We start from the raw sequence: 19,603 nt of genomic DNA, 5'->3' as shown, positions 1-19,603 counted from the left end.
AGGAATCCCCCTTCCTGCAGGACCTCCCCAAAGCCAGGCTGTTCATGCTTAATTTCTGCTGGAGCTCGTGACCACCCAGCAGGGCTCAGGCTGTTTTTTCCCAGAGGTGAACTGGCACTGCTGGGACTGCCATGAACCAGAGGGAGAAAAATTGAAGCAGAAAAAAAAAAAAATTAAAAAGGAAAAGTTTGGGTTTGTTTTTTGTTTTTGTTTTTTTTTCTTATTTTGAACATGGGAAAAGATGTAACAAATGGCAAGGAAGAACTTGACAGGCTTCAAGGAGGGCTTTGAAATAACAGAACAGCAGAAGGCAAAGGAGGATAGCACTTAATTCATCCTCCTAAGGGTAACTCTGTGATTTCTCTTCCTTCTCCCCACTTTGGCAGCTTCCCCTGCCTGCAGACCTCACGCCTTGCCCATGAACCCTCCCTCCCTCCCCTCTCACCAGGCACAGAAAGCATCCTACATCCTACGAGCACGACCACAGCTCCACCTTGACCACGAAAACACCACGAGCAGCCAAAGGAAGCAGATGTCTAGCAGCTCCATGCCACCCAGAGACAGCCCAAATGTGATCCACTCCTCTAGCCTACGTGCCACGCCGCTCCTGCCGAGCTGCACCCACTGCTGTGCGGAGGAGAAGGGAGGAACACGCCGGGCTGCCTTTAAATACCTGCGTTGTTCTGCGCTTCCGTCACGGGCACTGAGGCAGCAAACTCAGAGGCTGGTCTGATGAGGCTGGCTTATGGTGGGAAGCAGAGATTCAGAGGGCAGAAGACAGTGTGTCAGTTAGGGGGTGGAACAGCACAGGGCGCTGGCAGGACTGGTTGGAATGTCTGGCTTTAGAGCAAGGAGGGATTTTAAAGCTTCTAAAAGTCAGAAGGGGGGTTACGATAGGGTATCTCACTTTGGGATGCTGACCCTGCTTGGGGGTCACCTCTTTCACCAAGTGTTCCCCTTGGGGCTCAGGTGAATTGGATCTACAGGCCCTTGGGAATGCCATGGTTTTAGAGAAATACTTTCTGCTTTGCATGGAGGAGGAGGAGGAACATCTCTGGCCAAAAGCAGATCAGAATTAAGCTGTGCCTTGATTCCCTGTTGCTGGTCAGGGGCAGGAGTGGACTTTGGCATCAAGCCCCTCATGCTGCCCAGGTAAGAGCAGGTCCTTGGGCTGCTGGTGGCCCTGACTGCCCTCTTCTGTGGAGCAGCCCCTGCAGGGACACCCTCCTGGGCTGGGACCTGGCTCTGCAGAAGCACAGATGGGGATCTGGATGGGGTGAGGAGCAAGGAACTCAAGCCTGGCTGTATCAATTGCAGCTGGGCTGCAATTTATTAATTTTGTCCCTTGCCATCAATTAATGAAACCATTGGGAAAACATTTTCTCTGCCCAGGAAGCAGGTTTTGGAGAAGGAACAAACCCTGTGATGTCTCTCAGGTCCCTCAGAGTAGCCTGGCAGGAGAGGTTACCCCAGGCACCCCAACTCCCCAGAGACACTGTCCTGCCTGTGCCAGAGGTGCCACAGAGGCAGAGCACTGCAAATCATACAAGAGACACACCAAGCAGCTACCCACACAAACACAGCAAAAAATAGCCCTAAAATGTCACTACAGGTGAGCATGGATAAAAATCAGAGCAGCCCAAGCGCTTTGTGTGGATGTAGATGTGACCACCTGGCCCTGCTGGGGCCGTGGGGATGGGTGAGCTCCAGGCTCTCCTCCTCCTACACAGGGTAAAGAGCTCTTCCTAACAGAGCTGAGCCTTGCAATCTTTTTCCAGGGTCACTCCAACTCCATGGAAGTTGGACCTAAACCCTCAGCTCCCTGATTAACTCCTCAAGCAGGGTACTTCCATGAATATATCTATATTTGCATAAACATGCAATCAAGCTTCCTCATCCCTTTGACTGGCTTCTGGCAGCTCCCCCAGACAGACTGTTACTAACATGCTGTGGGTGTAAAACGTCCTCCTGGGAAATATCAGGCCCTGAAAGCATGGCAAAGGGAGGAATGCGTGTCTAATTCCCCCATGAACAGCTTAAAAAAATGTCCTGCTGTTAAGTTTTATCTGCTCATTTCCAAAAGACAAGGAGAAACGCTGTCTCCTTGTTCAGGGGAGGAGGGAAGGAGGAACCCCCAGAAAAAGGACAAAAGTTTTCCTCCACTGGGAGATTTCAGAAATTAGGAAAGGATGTTTCTGGCACGTGTGTGAGCTCCAGCCCTGCTTGGACAGCAGCCACCTGGGGAATGCTGGAATTCTGCAACAGGAAAACTGCGCCTGCAGTACATCCATTGGTTTGGCCACGGGGGTTTGGTGTGAGATTGGGACAACCAGCACAGACAGAGCAAAACCTGTGAGCTGCTCTGAGTCTGGTGGCAAGTGGCAGGAGGTCAGGGAGGGAGCAGGATGGGGTACAATCCCCTCTCCTTACAGAGAAATACATGGTTTCAATTTATTATGGATCCAAAAACTCTTCATTCCCTTCCTGCCCTGCTTGTCATGGAGCTGTGAGAGCATCTCTGGCAGCTGTGCCAGAGACAGCAGCAAACCAGGGCTGCCTGGTGGAAGCTGAACCGAGCCAGGGTGATTTTTATCCATGTCCCTTTATCATCCTACAGAGCAGGGATCCACGGCCACCGACACAGCAGCTGGACGAGGAGCGGAGTCCTGGCTCCTGAGCGGGGCAGGGAGCACAGCACCCACCTGGCTGGGTGGTGGTGGCTGGTAGGGGGGTGCTGGTGGTGGTGGTGGTTGAGGTGGTGGTTGAGGTGATGGTGGTGGATTTTGCAGTGGTGGATTTTGCAGTGGTGGTTTTTGCAGTGGTGGTTTTTGCGGTGTTTACTCGCTGCGGTCGCTCGTAGGCTGACAAGCAAAGAGAAGAGTTGGGAGGCACTTACTGGGGGGGTGGTGGGTTTCCATGCCAGCCTGCACACAGGGAGGCTGCTGCTGCTGCTGCTGGCCTGGCCTGGTGACAGATTTCTCAGCACGGTCACAACTGGGGCACGGGCAGGATTAAGGCGACGGCGGCGCGATGCGGCTCCCAGGGCGTGTGTGTGTGTGTGTGTGTGAGCAGGGGCTGCAGCCTGGGGCTGTATCAGCTTACTCTGTTGGTGCAGATATTGGCTTAAATACTTACAGCTCCATCATAAACTAATTGCTAATTAAGCTGAAAGGGGGAGATGAAGGCACGTCTGGGCAGGGATGGGGTGAGGAGCGGGCGGGACGTGCCAGGGAGCCCCCAGGCCAAGCTGTGCTCCCACTGCCCCCTGCCCAGTTGTGCTCTCCATTCCCTGCTGCCACCCCTCCCCAAATTACATGGCACCACCAAAGCCAACCAGGACCATTGGCACCCTTGTTTCCAGGGGCACCCTTCAGATTTTGGGATGGCTGGGGGTCAGCGGAGCCCCCGAGGAGCCAGAAGTGATCCCACCCCAAAGCTCCCCGCAACAACCCCGACTAAAATAACCCTGGGACACAAATTCCTGCTTAACTTACACCTGCTGCCCTCCTGTCCTTGTTTGTCCCACTGCTTCATGCAGATTATCGTGCTTAATTTCATAATAGCCCTGAGCTAGTTTAAATACTTAATTTAGGTCACTTCTAGTCTCCTATGTGGGCTAAATAATCTCTCCTTAACTGGCCTTGGACATAAATCCCTCCTGTCCTCCTCCTGCACATCGCTCCCAGCACCCTCCCGGCTTCCAGGGAAACAAAAGTAGTGCTGAGGATGCCAAGCTTTGTAAATGGGAGGGGAAAAAAGTTATCAAAATGGTTTTGAAGACAAAGGTGAGGAATATTTTGAGCTGTTGAAACATTTATTTCTTAAAAATCCTAAATTACTTTAGGGAGACCTTTAATTTTTATTTGAAAATTTTAAGCAATTAACTGCTAGAAATCTAAATATGGTTCATTTACCCAGAAAACCTGTCCTCCACTTTTCTGTTAGGTGCATTTTGCTTAATTGCATTTGCATTTCCCTGAAACGATTCCTCCTCCAATTCTTCCCACTTGCCTGCAAACCAAAGAACTCATTATTCATTCAGCTCCCTGATTTGTTTCTTCTGGAGGGGCACTCTGCACCACAACATTCAAACTCAGGCTTCTGCTTACCCAAAACTCCAGGCTCTTTGATATCAAACTACCTCCAGCTTTGTTAAATAAGGAGCACTCTCCTGCCATCAATCTTGCAGCAGAAATCCCTGCTGAGCTCTGCCTTTGCTGCTGACACCTCACAGACATTTGTTCATATGCATACACGTGTACATACAGATGTACACACACTCTAGATGCTTTTTTATTGATAGCCCAAGGTGACCCAGGCTGGGTTCTACACCAAATAATTCACACCCAGCTCCTTCTCAGAGCAGAATTCTGCAGTACTGGGGGGCCAAGGGGGGAGTTCACAGCCAGCACTGGTGATTTTGAAGAGTCTTTTTTTATTTCCTTTCCAGCTGCCATACTAACGAACCTCATGGGGGGAAACCATGCCAGAGGAAGAGGCAAAATGAGGCTGCTGAAGTCAGAGGAAGAAAATATAAGACTCTTTGACAGGACAGAAAATGAGGCACAATTAGGGAAGACTTATTGCCTGGAAAATGATAATGGATAGAAAAATAACCATATTTTTTTTTCCTAGTGACATCCACAAGGATCATGCACCGAGGTGTTAAATGCCAGCATTTCAGTCAGGGTTTTACTTACTGCCAAAGGCTGAGCCTGCAGCTGCACCTGGAAAAAACAAGAGGAAGCCCAGTCACTGGAAGCAGGACACCATCAGAAGATCACACAGACACACAACATGGGACTGAGCAGCAGCTAATTAGTGGGGGCTTGCTCACAGGCACATCAGTTTGCTGCTACAGCTTAAAAGCTGCTTTTGTCAAAGCACAGAAACAGCCAGACAACGCTGTCTGGGCTCCTGGCATCTCAAGCCTTTCACCTGGGGAAGGAAAACCAGCGTGGTCCTTGCTGATGGGTTTTTCTGTTAACCATTTCCTTGGGCTGCTGTGACAGCCCAGCAAAGGACAGGCACATAGCACTGGGCTGAGGACAAGCTGGAGGGACTGAATAATCACAGGATCACAGGATGAACCAGGCTGGAAAAGACCTTTAAGATCATCTAGTCCAACCTATGAGCTAACACCTAAACCACAGCACTGAGTGCCACGTCCAGCCTGTTTTTAAACACATCCAAGGGTCTCCCTGCAGGAGCACGTGGGTGAATTGTGGAAAGTCTCAGCTCTGAGGGAATATAAAGCACAGGGAGGGAAGAGGCAGGACTGCCAAGAGCAGAGGGCTTCAGAGAACTGCCTCTGGGGCAGAGGAAGAGGATGTTGATGTGGGGAGAAGGAAGCAGTGGAGAGAGTTGGGGTGGGGAGGAGGAAGAAGACTGAATGACAGATGGGAGGAGAGATGAATGGGAGAAGGAAGAGCAGAGGAAAAAGGGAAATAGGAAGAGACACAAGGAATGGAGGGGAGGGAAAGAGAGAGAACAGCATGTCTGTGCCTGTCAGCACCAGAAACTCTCCCAGGCTCCTTTGAAGCAATGCAGCCGCTTGGTGGGAGCTGACAAGCTCGTTCCCTTTCAAAGAACCTGCTCGTCTACCAGCCCTGGCACACACAAAACATTCCTGTCACGGCCTTCGGAGCCTGAATTTCAGCTTTGATCATCTTAAAGCACATAAATCTTTCAAAAAATTTGGGGGGAGGGAGAGAAAAGATTCTCTTTGGTAATGCTCAAAGCTGCTGCTTGAAAGGCTGGAGTGGCTACTGTGGCTTGGTGACATTTAAACAAGTTTGCTAACGTGGAGTGGACAGGAGCCCGGGAGGAACCAGCCCATCTGTGGTGGCTCCTGCCCCAGTTCCCTGCTCAGAGCACGGTGGGAATGCATCCTGCATCTCGTTTGTGTGCTGCCACCGCTGTCAGAGCCGTGTTCCTGCAGCAAGTGGAGGAGGCTGGGGCTGTGCAGGGAACACCAGCAAGCACAGAGAGGATCCAGAGAGCAGCCAGCACTCCTGCAGCCGAGCAGAGCCAGCCCAGAGCCCCATAATCACACCTTTGTCAAAGGACAATAACTGCCATTGCCCTGAAGGCATGGTTATATCTTGGCCTAGGGTCATCATCCCTGCTCTTGACCATCACTAGATTCACCACTCCTCTGCCAGCAGCCAGCACATCACCTGTGCACCCACCAGATCCTCTGGCATTTCTCTGCGTACCAAGACAGGGCGAGAACCCATTTCCCTTTGGAAAGCTGAGCATCCTGCACTGGCTGGAGCTGGAGAAGGACAAGAGGAGCACCCTGCCCTTCTGTGGGTGCGGGGCAGGGCAGGGCAGGGCAGGGCTGGCTCCCTGCAGGTTACTCACATGCATTGGGGGACCCGTTGGGGAGAGGCAGGTAGGAGCCTGCTCGCCAGGACCTGGAGCGAAAGTTCTTCTTGCACTTGCCACAGTCCTGGCCCGTGGTGTTGTGCTCACACTCGCACTGCAGGCTGCCCTCTCTGAAGGTGCACAGGTTGGCGTGGAGGTTGCATTTACACCTGGAGGAAGAAGACAAGGAAGAGCTGTCAGGCGGTGCTGCTGCTCCTGCTTGCCTCCGCCCCAGTGCTGAAAATGTGCCGAGGCCAGGCTGGTCACCCCTTCCCTGCTCCTCCTGCAGGTTTTTCTCACTGAGCTCAGCAGTGTGCCCCAGGGGTCTGGTGCTGGGGTTCAATGTCCACCTCCTCCCCCCGGGGCAGATCTGCAGCCTCTCGTCCAAGGTGAGACGCTTCACTGCCACTACCTGGCTGAGGAGCACAGACTGTTGGATGGCAAATCAACATCTGCAGCTGAGACACCAGGAAGGAGGAGTCCCTCAGGTGTCAGGCTGTTACAGGAACCTGGGTGATGACCCCAGATGGAGGCTTTGGCTTGGAGGCAGTCCCTGGCTTTGGATGGAGGAGCTGGGCTGACCCTGGTGGCACTCAGCCCTTGTCCCCTGTGTGCTGTGCCAAAACCAGCAGCATTTTCAGCTGTGATGTGAGGCTGCCCAGCACAAACCCTCCTCCCTCCATGCAGCACAGCCCCAGCCTGCTGTGACCAAAATAACACAGACAACAAGCCACCACCAGCATCCACCAGCTAGTCCCCCCTCATCAGAGAAGGCAACAACTAAAAACGCTATTCAGCAATTTGCAAACATTAAGAAACTTTTAATGAGCTGTAGTGCAGTGTGCAGGGAATAATTATCTCTGTGCACAATAATTCCTGTTGCTCAGACTCCGGAGGTGACTTGTGCAGAGCGCAGAGCCTGAGCCCATAACTCACACGTGGCTCTGGTGACTCCTGGGCCCGAGCTGAGGCCATCAGATGGAGACTTTGGGGACCAAAACATCTCATTTTATTCCAGACAGCCGATCCCCAGCCCAGCCTGATGGTTTTCCCTGCTCTGTGCAATAATTTACGCTCTCAGAAGCAGAAGCATTAGACAACAGTAATGCTGAGCCTTCCGTGCAGGGGTGGAGAAGTCTGATGGGGCAGCACTTCCTTTTACAGGGCTCAGGAGATGCAGAGCTGAGGGAATGAAACAGAGGAAACACGGCCTGCTGCTCCTTGTGCTTTGTCTGCCCTGGGATAACCAGGCTGGAGCTGGAGTCTGGTGCTGGTGCTGCCCATGCCCCCTCTCCTGGTGCCTCTCCCCTCTCCCCTGAAGCCCCCAGAGAAGCTCCCCAGCCACCTGCCTGACCCCCGAGGCCGCCTTTGCCGTGCTCTCCTCACACATGGCTGGATAAGCTGACCTCATGTATGATTTCTTTTTTCCCTCTCCCTCCCCTCCCTGTCCTTAATTCTAGCAAACCCCGCTCAGAGGCTAAGCATAAGCTGGATGAACAATCTCTCCCCTGTCTTACAACCCTGCCCTGTGTCTGACCAAGCAGAGGAGGGAATTCTGCAGCCAGTGACAGGGAGGGAAGAAGCAGAGGTGGCCCAGGGAGCAGAGGCAGGCAGGCTCAGCACGCTGCGAGCCAGGGCTGGAGGTGCCGCATCACGGCTGAGAGCGCCGACAGCCCTGCCGCCCTGGGACTGAGCCACCAGCCACATCCAGGGCAAGGAGAGGCTTGGGCTGGTGCCTACAGCCACAGGGATGCTGCATTTCAGGTGCTGCGGGTCCCCTCTGGCCCGGGGGAGGAAGGGTTTGGGCTGAGCTGTGCCAGCCCTGTGGCTCAGGCGCTGCCCAGCCCCGGGGTGCTGCGGAGCCTGGCTCTGAATTATTCAGTGTCCACACAGCCTGGCCTCCTTCTCTCGCTTCAGAACGAGCAGGCAGAGCAGAGCAGGCAAGGATAGTGTGGTAAAGCAGGTTAAAGCAGGTCAGAGCCTCCCCGCTGCTGCTCTGGGAGCTGCAGCTCCCCTCCCTCCTGCTCTGATGGGCTGCGGGGATGGGGCAGCTCCAGGGCACAGCCTCAGCATCCCTGGGGGGTGAGGAGCCCCAGGGGAGTGGGTACAAGGATGGAAAGGACTGTCCCAGCCCTTGTGGTCCCTGAAGTTTGGGATGAGCTGCAGGAGGGTGCTTGGCTCCAGTGTTTGACCCCGTGAGTCACAGACCAGTCACAGCAGGGACAGCAGCCAGTCCCCGAGGTGGCCTGAGGCAGCCTCAACCCACCCCTCCACGTGTGGCACATCCTCACTCCTGGCAGGAGCCAAGCAGACACTTTGGGCTGCTTCTGGCTCCCGATGCAGGAGGGTGAGAGCCCGTCACCATTAATTTGGCTCCAGCTACAAATCCTCCTCTGCACAGTGAGACCCGGCCTTGCTGAGGCACAGGAGGGTGCAGGAGGGTCCGGGGGGTCTGCTCCTCCCCACACCCTGCTCACTTGCTGCTGGGGAGGGCTGGGGGCCCAGCACCAGCTCCTCCTGCCCCGTGGGATGGGACAGAGAGGGAGCCCATGGGTGTCCCCCTGCCAGGTGTGACCCTCACCTTCCCAGAGGAGACCCTCACTTCCTAATTGGTGTAAACAAGGAGAATCGAGGAGAACTCACAATCAAGGAGAAGAGGAAGCAGAGGCAGCGTTCACCTTGCCTGCCTGTGCCTGGGTCACTGATTTTTCTCACTGCCAGACCCTTTGCCACTGTGCAAAAGTTTTGTTTTCTGAAGGATCAATTTTACCGGGGAATTGCTTTCTGAATTCGACCTTTGAGGATCATCAATCTAAGCAGGGAGCTGTAACCCCAGCAGGCTGACCCCACAGCACAGCACTTTTCAGCCCAGTCAATCAGGCTGCATTATTTAATGGTGAACAGCCCGGCACCCTCAGCCAGCAAAGATTTCTGCATCCTGCAGCTCGGGCTCAGTGGATCAGCTTCAACCCCTTCCCCAGGCTCCTGTGCCTCCTCCTCTGGGCCCACAGCCCAAGGACGATGGTCTGTGCCTGCCTTTCCCCAGCCAAGACTCAGCTGGTGGAGGCTGGAGTAAATGGCATTAGCCCAGTCCCCTGGGTGGGAGCTGCTCCTCCTGCTCACTCTGCTCATCCTCCTCGGCGCCCAGCCACGGCAGGAAGGAGAGGATGAAGGGAAAGGTTAGGAGCTGCTTAGCAATGAGGCTTAAAAATCAGCAGCGGGGCAGACACCTGCTCTGTGTCCTGCAGAAGGGAGCCGTGGCCCTGCTCCAGCCCCGGGGCCGCTCCAGCAAAGTGCTGGTTGCAATATGGTCTCTCTGGCTCTGGAGGAGAGCAGGGGAGCTGGGAGTGTTTCTCCTCTCTGGCTGTGCTGGCAGTGCATTCAGAGCCTGTGTGGGGTCAGCAGGACCCACAGCACCCTGGGGCACCAGGGACACCCATGCTGCCCCAGGCTGGCAGGAGGTCACAGCCCTGCGCTTGGCAGGCAACAAACAGCGGCTCACCCCGCTCCCAGCAGGAGTGGTGGGGGCAATGTGTGCCCCAGGATGTCACAGCCTGCACAAAGGGGTATTTGTGAGTTTATTTTAGTGCAGGTCATCCAGCTCTCCTCAGAGTGGTGCAGTGTGGTTCTGATGCTGCCAATGCCTCCACCAGGGAACATCACGGAGCTTGGACCGCCAAGGAAAGTTTACAGGAAAGTGCCCTTTTTTTCCTTTCTTCTTTTCTTTTTTTTCTTTGTTGATTTTTTTTTTTTTAGCCATAAAGAACACTTTTCTGCAATTCTCCATGTCAGCATCCTGGAGGTCACAGCAGTGAGCTGCTGGAGAGGTGTCTGGTGCCAAGCCCACGTGTGAGGGGAGGAGATGCCCGCACACAGGAAGGGGGTGAGTGCAGCAAACCTGCAGCAAACCTCCCTCTGTGCTGGGAGTGGCAGAAGAGCCCCTTTCCCCGAGCTTTCATTAATAATGACTTTTGAAGTAATTTTAAAAAGCCATCCCAGCCCTTTGTTTTCCTTCCAAAGATTCTTACTTGTTTTAAAACCCCTTTTCTGTCCTCAACCCCCCTTGCAGAGCAGGGAAGTGAGGCAGAGAAAGGCAAAGAGCATCTCCTCATCCCTCTGCCTTCCTGCAGGAATGGGGTGGCCTTGGGGTGCTGGTACCCCCTCAGACCTAATGCAGGGACCCTAGAGAGCTGCTCCATCTCCTTGTGCCTCTTGCCCAGCTCCCATGAGACAGCACTGACTGCCCTGAGCTCTTTAAAAACCCCAGACACGGAGCAGCAAAAGGCCACCACCCTCCAGCCCAGCCTGCGCACTGCTCTCCACCAGGATGCTCTGCCCGGCCAGAGGGATGCTCTGGAGACTGCAGGTCCCATCCTGCTGGGTTCCAAACCATCACACCCCTGCTTTTCCCTACCCCGGGCCTGGCTTTGCCCCCCTGCTCCCCTTCTGCTGGGGAGAGGCAGCTCGGAGAGCCGCTAATGACTGCGGGCCGGAGGAAGGCTGCTCAGAGCTGCTTTCCCCTGAATTGTTTGCTCTCACTGTAATTGATGAGCCTTTAATGAGTCTCACGGGACGATGTGTTTGAAGGGAGCTCTTTCCTCGCCGTCCCCGAGGAAAAGGATGTTTCAACTGATCTGGGCTCTCGGGGAAACATGAATAACTCTTCTCCATCTCTCTATTGTCATCGCCAGCGCTGCTCCTGCTCGCAGCTGCCCGGCCATCACTTACCCACCTCTACCTGCTCTTCTGCAACTCTTTTGGCAGCTCAGCAAAAGCAGGGAGCAAATCTTTTGGGCAAAGCATAACGGGTGCTGAGCTTGGATTGTTTCTGGCCCATCTGTGCGTGTGGAAGCAGGTAAAAATAGCTTCTAATGGCTGGGCCATGGAAGAAGCACAGTCCCTTTGTGGAGAGCAGTTATATCAGGATTTGCCTTGCTGGGAGATCGCTCTGGCAGGGGTTTGCTGTTGCCAGTCCTGGAGCAGAGCTCAAGGGATGAAGAAGGCAATGGTGGCTCACCCCAGGGAGCTTCCCTGAGCCCATGATCCAGGGGCTGAAGGAGAGGAAAAGCTATTTTAACATGTTGGTTTTTTCAGCTTGAACCAGGGTGAGAAGATTCTGGCTTTCACTACTTTGTGCAGAGCCAAAGAACTGAAAAAACCCCTGAGTTAGGTCAGGGGGTTGAGAGCAGGTTGTTTTCCTTGTGGGTTTTTACTTTTGGTTGTGTGGTAGGGATGGGTGAGTCCTCCCAGCAGGAAGGAACCCTCCTCGCTGCCCTCCGAAATGATTTGAGGTTTGGGTTACAAAGATGAGACAATTTAAAAGATGCCAAAGTGGAGAGCACGCTGGCTGGCTGCTCCCATCCGAGAGGCTATTTATTTTAAATAAGTTGACACTCACCAGCTGTCAAGATCCTGCTGACTGGTGGAACATTATTTATATTCAAAGCTGTCTTAAAAAGCAAACACAAAACCCAACTTTCCCATTAGGGGGTCGGCCAGCAGAAGGGAGGAAGGGTGAAGAGGACATCACATGTTTATGTGGACATAAATATTTGCAGAGTAATGTGTATAAATGCTCTTGGTTTTTCTCCTGGAATGCAATAATGCTTGCAATTGAGTTCATTGGCCAAATTGAATTTGGGCTCCTGGTGAAGTCTCTTTATATTAAGTGCTTTAACATACATCACCTTCTCAGTCTATCGATGAAATTCTATTATCCGCTCAGGGCCGGACACAGCTCGGCAACAGAATCGGAGGGGGAATAAAACCCTTCACAAGCCCAAGCCAGGAGCAGGTAATAGGACCTGGGGCATCTGTCTCTGGCTATCGACAAAGTGTCAGCAGTCTGGGGGAGGGGAGGGAGGAGCTCTCGGGGTTTCTCCCTCCCTCCCTCCCTCCCTCTCAGAGCTTCCTCCCCACCTTGCTGCAGTGGGGCTCAAAACCTTTGCAGGACTCCAGCAAACAGTTGCTGCACATTAACTTAATTTAACTATATGGCCAAGAGTGAGGTTTTGCTGGAACTCTAGCTAATTCCAGCCTGGAGGAGCGCCAGGGAAGCTCAGCCATCCAGCTCTGGGGCTGCCCAGCATGGAGGCGAGGACGGGCTGAGGAACACTGCTGGCACAGACCTGGCTGTCCTTGACACGAGGATGCTGCTGCTGCCTCCTGGGACCCGAGTTCTGTCTGCCAGGAGCTGCAGGGGAAGGAGCAGGGACGGGCACAGGCAGTGCTTGCCCTGGTTTCTGTGGTCATCCCAAAGCTGCCAAGTGTGGGCAGCAGCTGGCTGAGGGCTGCAGGGGTGGTTGGGCTTGTTCTTGGGGGATGTTTGGGTGAGCCTGTGGCTATTTTGGACTGATACCCAGAACTGGGATCGAGCAAGCTCAGCTGGGGAAGCCCCTGCTCTCACAGATCATTCACCCCAGGTCCTGCCTGTTCCCCTTTGGTGCAGGTCCCACCCTGCTCCTCAGGGAGAGATGTTCACCAGCCACCACACAAAATCTGAGACCCTCAACAAAGAGACTCTTCCACAGACCAAGCCTTTTCTCCAATTTAAAGACAGCTTCGCTGGAGAAGTCAAGATCAGCTGGAAGGTCTCCCACAACAGAGCCAGAAGAAGGAATGTCCAGCCAGGGCAAAGCAGCTCAGGGGCAGCCAGGATGTGCTTTGTGCTGGCACCCCTGGTTAGAGCTGAGCTGCTGCCACAGGGGAAGTGCACTGAGCTGCCTTCATTGAGAGAGGGAGGCAGTGACCAGGAATTCATTCATCTTTAGCAGCAATGCAGCATCAATCACCTCCACATCTCAAAACTCACCACCAATGCAGAAAAATACACCCCCTGCATGTGGGTACCACTGACCACTTCCAGCTCCTTTTATTGCAGGAGGTGCTTTTGGGGGTGGCCTTGGTCCTCCAGGTTTGGAGTGCCTGATCCTGGCTGTTGGCACCAGGATAACAGCCTGGCCAAAGCTCTTCTGCTCCACCAGCACAAACTCTCCAAGCCATGCGGAGAGAAAATCCTCCTGGAGGGCATCCACGCATGAGAATGCGCTGAGAACACACCAGGGAAAGAAGCAGGGGAGCACAAAAGGCCTTTCCCTTCAATTTTTTGGTGTGACCAAAGCAGCAGGCAAGGAAGGCCAAGGAAAGCCTAAGAAAAGCAATTGGTGAAGTGAGGAAAGGAAATGCCACTTCAAAACTAGAAACCCCATCTTGTTGGTGCCTCTTTGGCCTGAGCAGAGCCTGAGAGGAGGCTCTGCTCCCTGGAGCTGCTCAGTGATGAGGGGTGCTCCCTCCTCCTGCCTTCCTGCAGGGACTGCTCATCACCAGCAGGATGGACAGGCAGACAGACAGACAGTGGGGCAGGGCAGGACAGAGGGGAGAAATCCTAATAACCAGCCTAAAATTGATTCACTTCTGCTCAATCTGATTTCTCCTAACTGGATCCACATGTCCTGGCCATGGCACATTAACTCCAATTACAGCTTATTAATGTCTCCGTGATGGAGCGTGCCCTGCTGAGCCCGGCACTGACTGACGCTCTGAAGGGGGGGAAACGACTCCAGAGAGACCCAGAGCGCCATGGAAGCAGAACCAGGGGCTCTCACCACAGCCCTGCCAGCCAGGGAAAGCTCATTCACCCGTGCCTGAGCTCGCTGCTGCACCGAGGAGAAAATCAAGCAGTGAATAGAGAGATCTGTGGGGAAAAGTCCTTCCACTTGCCTTCCCCAGCCTGCCTGGCACACACACAGCACACAGACCAAGGGCTTGCTTGTGTCTATTCCTGTCCTGACTCTTCTGCATCTCCAGTTACTCTGCAGATCAATAGGGACAGGATGGGAGAAGTAAGGGGGGGGGGAAATAAGGAAAGAAAAAGATATCGAGAAGAAAGAGAGTAAAAATAAACTGTCAGTCATGAACAGGGAGATGGACCTGTGGGAGGAGGAGATGCAGAGGAGATCCTGAGGGAGCAGCCCACTGTCCCAATGCCAGGAATGAAGCAGTGACCCCCAGGATTCACCAGATCCTCTGGCCTACAGGACTAGAGAAGGCAAAAAACTCTTTAGAAAACTCTTTCCCCTTGCCCCCATGTCCTTTGTTCTCTTCCTGCTTTTCCCAAAAGCTCTGGGAGATGGTGGTGAGGGGTTTTCCTTGGTGTGAAGATGGGGCATGAAGGATGGGGGCCAGGAGCACATGGACTGAGGGTTTCACAGAAAGCTCTGAACCCACCAGGTGAGGCTGCAGCACAAGAAACCACCTGGCTCATCATCTGCTCTGAGGGCAAAGTGGTTTTTCTTCCCTTGACCATGAACTGCAGCTGGAAATGAGCTGCCAAGTGCCTCACCACTCTGAGGGCACTGCCAAAATTCCAGTGTGGTACAGGGACACAGGCAATGCCAGGCACTGAGGGCACACACTGCCCCACACTGTGGCCAGGCACAGCTCCTTCAGCCTCTTTGGCTGCTCACTCTGCTCCCCAGCTGGAATTTTCTGGCTGTGTTTTGCTCTTGACCCCTCATTTTTTCACAATCACCTTCCCTCCTGTTCCCATGCCCCCTGTAGTGGATCCCTAACACCACCCCAGTTTTATCTAGGCACTTTCTGGCTGTTCCTCCACCGTGTCCTGGAAGAGGCAGTGTGTGTCCATCCCCATCCCTGCCCACCCTGCCTCCCCCCTTCCCTGCACAGTGCTCCTGTCAGGCTCACATTGATTTCTCCTCTCTTCCTCTCAATAACCCATCCCTTGTTGAGCCATACACTAGATTTAATTTGGTTTTAGTCCCTGCACTGTAACTGGCTTTGCTTACAGCTGGAATTAGATTGCTTTTCAGTGCAAAAACCTGCTTGCTGGGACTGGAATAATCACAGGAGCAGAGTTAATTCACAGGGAGCTTCTCCATCTTATACACCACTTATCCACAGCTCCCCAGCTGCTCACCTTCCCTGCCCTGCACCCACGGGGGCTGGAAAAGTCAGCAGAGGACAGGACTGACCTCTTCCCAGTCCAGGATGAGCGCCCCTCTCTCCTGGGAGCCAGCCCAGCAAGCTGGAGCAGCGCAAAGCAGCATCTTACTGTAGCTCAGAACTCGGGAGTTCGGGCTGACAAAAGCAGATTTCGGAGTTTTCCCTGCTCCCAGGCAAGGAAAATCCCTCTCCTCGCGGCGGCCGTGCAGGATTTGCTCAGGGTGTGCCCAGGAGGATGCGGTCGGGCAGTTTTTGGGGAGCGGAGCCAGGAGCGGAGCCGGAGCCGCTGCGCTGCAGCAGCCGCGGGCAGGCGGCCACGGCGGCACCGCGCCAGCGCCGGGAGCGGCCGGCGGGCATCGGCCAACAAACCCCGACCTGTCTCGTCTTGGCCCCGGCTAAAAAGCAGCATTGCAGCTCGCACGGGGCGCTGGCAGCCCGGCCATCCCCGCCCCCAGCGGCCCTCGGGGGGGATGTGGAATTTTGGATGTCTCGTAGAGGTTGTGACTGCTCCAGCCCTGGGTGTGTTTGAAAGGGTTTCTCCTCCCTTTCCCTAGCTGCCTCTTTGCAGAGTTTTTAGGGATTTTCTGTCTTGAACCAACCTCTGTTATTATTAAATGGTATTAAATTTGGTCAGTGAATTAAAAAGGTGATGGGGGGCTGAGGAGGGGGGAGGACAACTGAGAGCAAGGTGCTGGTTTGGGGACAATCCCACCAGCATGGCCTCAAGGCCAAAGTACTGGAGCAACAAATCCTGCCCAAGGCAGGCAGGAAAGGTAAATGGCTCAGAGGAGGAAGGTGCTCACGGGACACCAAGGGTATTTTAACTCTCTGAAGCATCAAGCATCCCCAGGCTGCTGTGGGAGCAGTAACAAGTCCTTGGTTATCTCTGCTGATCTTGGAAGCCAAAGCTCATTGCACAAGTACTGACATTGAACATTGAGTCCTAATTTACACACACATGTGGAGGTGCTCTCCCACTCCTCTGCCCACAAGCCTGAGACCCCAGTGCTCCTCCCTGAGCAATCCCCACGGTGGGCACCCCAAAATGCCCCCAACCCAGCTGGGAGTCACAGATGCTCATCCCAGACAGGCACCACACCATGAGAGAGACCCTCACCGCTGCCTCCTGCCTGCCCTGGCGGGTGGAAAGGGCTCTCCCACTCCTCACTGCAGCTTCCTTCCCCTTGGAGCCTGTTCAAAGCCAGCCTCGGTGGCACCTGCAAACATTTCTACTTGCAAGTCTCAGAAGCAAACTGTTTGGAACTGATACAAACGGCTCCTCTGTCGCTGTGGTGATGCTTGTTAGCATGGGGTGGGTGATGGGGAGATTTTTCCCCTCTCTCCTGTAAGTCTCTCACAAGCTGGATGGGAAATCAGCCATCTCGGCACTTTTCCACCTTACTTTGCTTTTTCAGCTGATGTCATAACGTAACATATGGCATCGTATAGAGAAATGAAAAACAAAACCCAGGAGAAACAAACCCCCTCCTGCTTCCTCTGCCCCAGATGTGTCAGGGGGTTCACCCTTACCCCAAACTTCATCTGCCAGGGCTGGGGCTGCTCAGGATGTGCAGGACTGACTGGGGATGACCCACCCTGCTCGTACTGGCAGGGAGCTGGAGTTTGGTGGGGTGAGCCTCATTCCAGTCCCCACATCCACCAGCATCACCCCTGAGACATCTGGGCAAAGGCTGGCTGTGTTTGCACAGCTGGGACAGGGGATTGGAGGGGATTGGAGGGAACTGAGAGTCCATCCAAGCCACGTCCCAGCTCCCCCAGCACCAGCTGCAGGAGGACACAGCCTTGGAGGTGCCCCTGCCGTTCCCTGCAAGGACACATCTGCCACCCTGCCTGGGAGGAAGGGGTGTCAGAGGGAGAAATGGCTCTCTCTGTCGACAGAAACGCTGATGGCTCGGTTTTCCAGCAAGGATCCCACCAGAGAAACCCAGCCGCCCTTACCTGCCGGTGACCTCGATGTTGGAGACGGCGTAGAAGTACTTGTACAAGTTCTCCCTCTGCACGTAGGTGCCGCCCAGGGCGGGCCTGAGCAGCCTCATGCGCAGGTCGGTGACGGTGAAGAAGTCCTTGAGGCCTTTGGCGCTCTCCAGCCGCGTGTACAGGTTGTCCATGTTCTTGAGGTCGGGGCCGGCGAAGATGGCGAAGCGGTCCCGCACCTCGAACCGCACCGTCTTCTCCTTCTTGGAGCCCGCCCAGCGGGAATACTCCTCGGTGCACAGGACCCTGTTGGCACTGGTGGTGGAGAGGTCCCGGACCCTCCGTGCTGGCATGCTGAAGGCCTCCATGCAGTCGTCCGCATAGTACTGGTACGGGTGCCAAGTCCTCCCGTTGTCCAGAGACTTCTCCAGCATCATGATGGTGGGGCGCCCGTACTCGAAGGTGATGACGATGTCGTCGGTGAGCTCGATGCTCTTGTTCCAGGACAGGGTGATGTTGGCCAGCAGCGGCTCCGGGTACCGGCGCCACGTCACGCTCTGCCAGTAGGTGGCCAGGCCCTCGTCCTCGCTGTCGAACATCAGCCTGGGCGGGTGCGCCAGGTCGGGGTTGGAGGCGTCGCACTCGTCGCTGCACAGGTACGGGTTCTCCTGGAACAACAACGGTCACTGTTGGAATATCACCGATACAGCCGGGTGGGACGGGCCTGAGCTTGTCTGGCCCTTGCTGCTTGACCAAATAGTGGCACTGCGGTGTTTCACTCCACAGACACCCTTGGCTGGCTGGGTGTGGTGTTTCACCCCAGAGACACCCTTGGCTGGCTGGGTGTGTGGTGTATCACCCCACAGACCCTTTGGGCTGGCTGGGTGCTGCCCTGGGCACGTGGAGACAAGTCCAGGTGTGCAGGAGCTCTGGTGGCTGTGGGATGGACCTTTCCCCCAAACAGGGTCTGCTCCTCGGGGTTACCTCTGGCAGAGAAGCTTTAAGGTGATGGTGAAGGAAAGGAGTGGGTTCTGATGGAGGGTTTGGATCCAGAGCTTTATTCTGGCCCACAGGACTCTGAACCCACAGCAGCTCCACCAAAACTCCTGAACCGTGTGGTTTGCTCACCCTTTTACCCAGGGAGAGGGGGAGGGAAGGAACATGGGGACCACCAACCAGGTACAGGAGAGGAGGTCTCAAGGGACAGAGGACACCTGGATGGCCCAAGGTCCCTCCAGAGGCAGAGGGCATCCTGTGAATTCTGCCAATCACTCAACGCCCTTCTGGAGTGCCAGGATTGACAGACACTGCTCAGCAGGGCTCAGGGTATGGAAAGGAGGGATGATTGACACACCTGGAGAAAGAAATCTTCAGGGAGAAACCCGGGGCACCCGAGGCAAACCACGACATCACACCACAACAGGTCACCTGAGAGGAAAGCAAAGCCTGGGCACGGCGTGGGCAGCGTGGGCACACGGGCCCTGGGCTGGCTGCTTGGGTCAAGCTTAACTGGGCTGGAGGGTGCTGGGGCTCTGGCTCTGGAGGATGCTGCTTCTGAGGGAATTTAAGGCAGAAAGATGCAGCTTTGCCTCAGCTCTACGAACGGCTGAGCTGTTTCCTCTGAAAGGCCCTTTGGGAAAGGGCTTTTCAATTTGGCACGGGGCAATTTTCATAGAAAGCTCCTTCCCTGAGATGGTCTCTGGGAAAGCTGGGTTAAGCTTGGCTGATTTACAAGCCTGCAGAAAGCTGTGCTCATCCCTGCAGCCTGGGAGGGACTGAATGGCTCAAACCCTCCAAGCACACCTCTCATGGCTCCTGATCCTGACAAGGCTGGGACACACCGTCCCCCCAGTGCCTCTGAGCACAGATAGAGGAGGAAACCAAATTTCTCCAGCTCCAGGCTGGGACAGAACTGAGCTGTAGCAGAGAGAGCAGAGATTTGTGCTTCTGCCCAGAGGGTGAGAAGGATGGCTCATCCACCCAGGTGACAATGTCCACTGCCTCCAGGCCTGAGCAGTGGGAGAGAGCATCCAGCCATCCCATTTGGCCCACAGGTGCCAGTGCACAGCCAGGCTGGTGTGTTTTGCAGGAAAAAGAGAAAAGATCTCTTTAACCTCCACATCCCCTCATGCTGAGCTGCACTAGGACACAGTGTCAAGGTCACACACCACATGTTGAGGTTTTGGGGGTGGGCAGCTGTGCCCATGCATTTATTGCTCACCCCTATGTTTGTCAGAGCCCAGCATCACTGCCCTGCAGCCTCTGCCTCCAGGGGTGAGCACCTGGGTCAGCCCTGCCTTGGGGATTGTGCAGGGCTGTGTTCTGCTGGGTACAGACC

General features: G+C 54.7%; 2 protein-coding genes across 4 annotated transcripts in view; one reads left to right on the top strand and one right to left on the bottom strand.

The window, feature by feature from the left end:
- TTF1 (transcription termination factor 1) overlaps positions 1-19,603 on the top strand; it is a 178,122-nt gene that overhangs the window by 53,915 nt on the left and 104,604 nt on the right. The gene's annotated exons all lie outside the window — the stretch shown is intronic.
- The window catches only part of NTNG2 (netrin G2), a 47,799-nt gene that overhangs the window by 8,291 nt on the left and 19,905 nt on the right, over positions 1-19,603 (bottom strand). For 2 of the 3 annotated variants that reach the window (XM_084219831.1, XM_084219832.1), the window contains exons 3-5: positions 17,290-17,933; positions 6,367-6,539; positions 4,701-4,727 (exon numbers count right to left, since the gene is read on the bottom strand). In XM_084219831.1, coding sequence (XP_084075957.1) covers positions 4,701-4,727; positions 6,367-6,539; positions 17,290-17,933 — 844 coding nt within the window. Of the gene's footprint in view, positions 1-673; positions 743-4,700; positions 4,728-6,366; positions 6,540-17,289; positions 17,934-19,603 lie in introns of all 3 variants that reach the window. The other variant, XM_084219833.1, reaches the window with a different exon arrangement.

The sequence above is a fragment of the Fringilla coelebs genome (genome assembly GCF_963513975.1).
Source record: "Fringilla coelebs genome assembly, chromosome: 21".
In the NCBI taxonomy this organism is placed as follows: Eukaryota; Metazoa; Chordata; class Aves; order Passeriformes; family Fringillidae; genus Fringilla; species Fringilla coelebs.
Note: the sequence above shows the minus strand (reverse complement) of the source record. Positions and strands in the feature narration are given on the sequence as shown.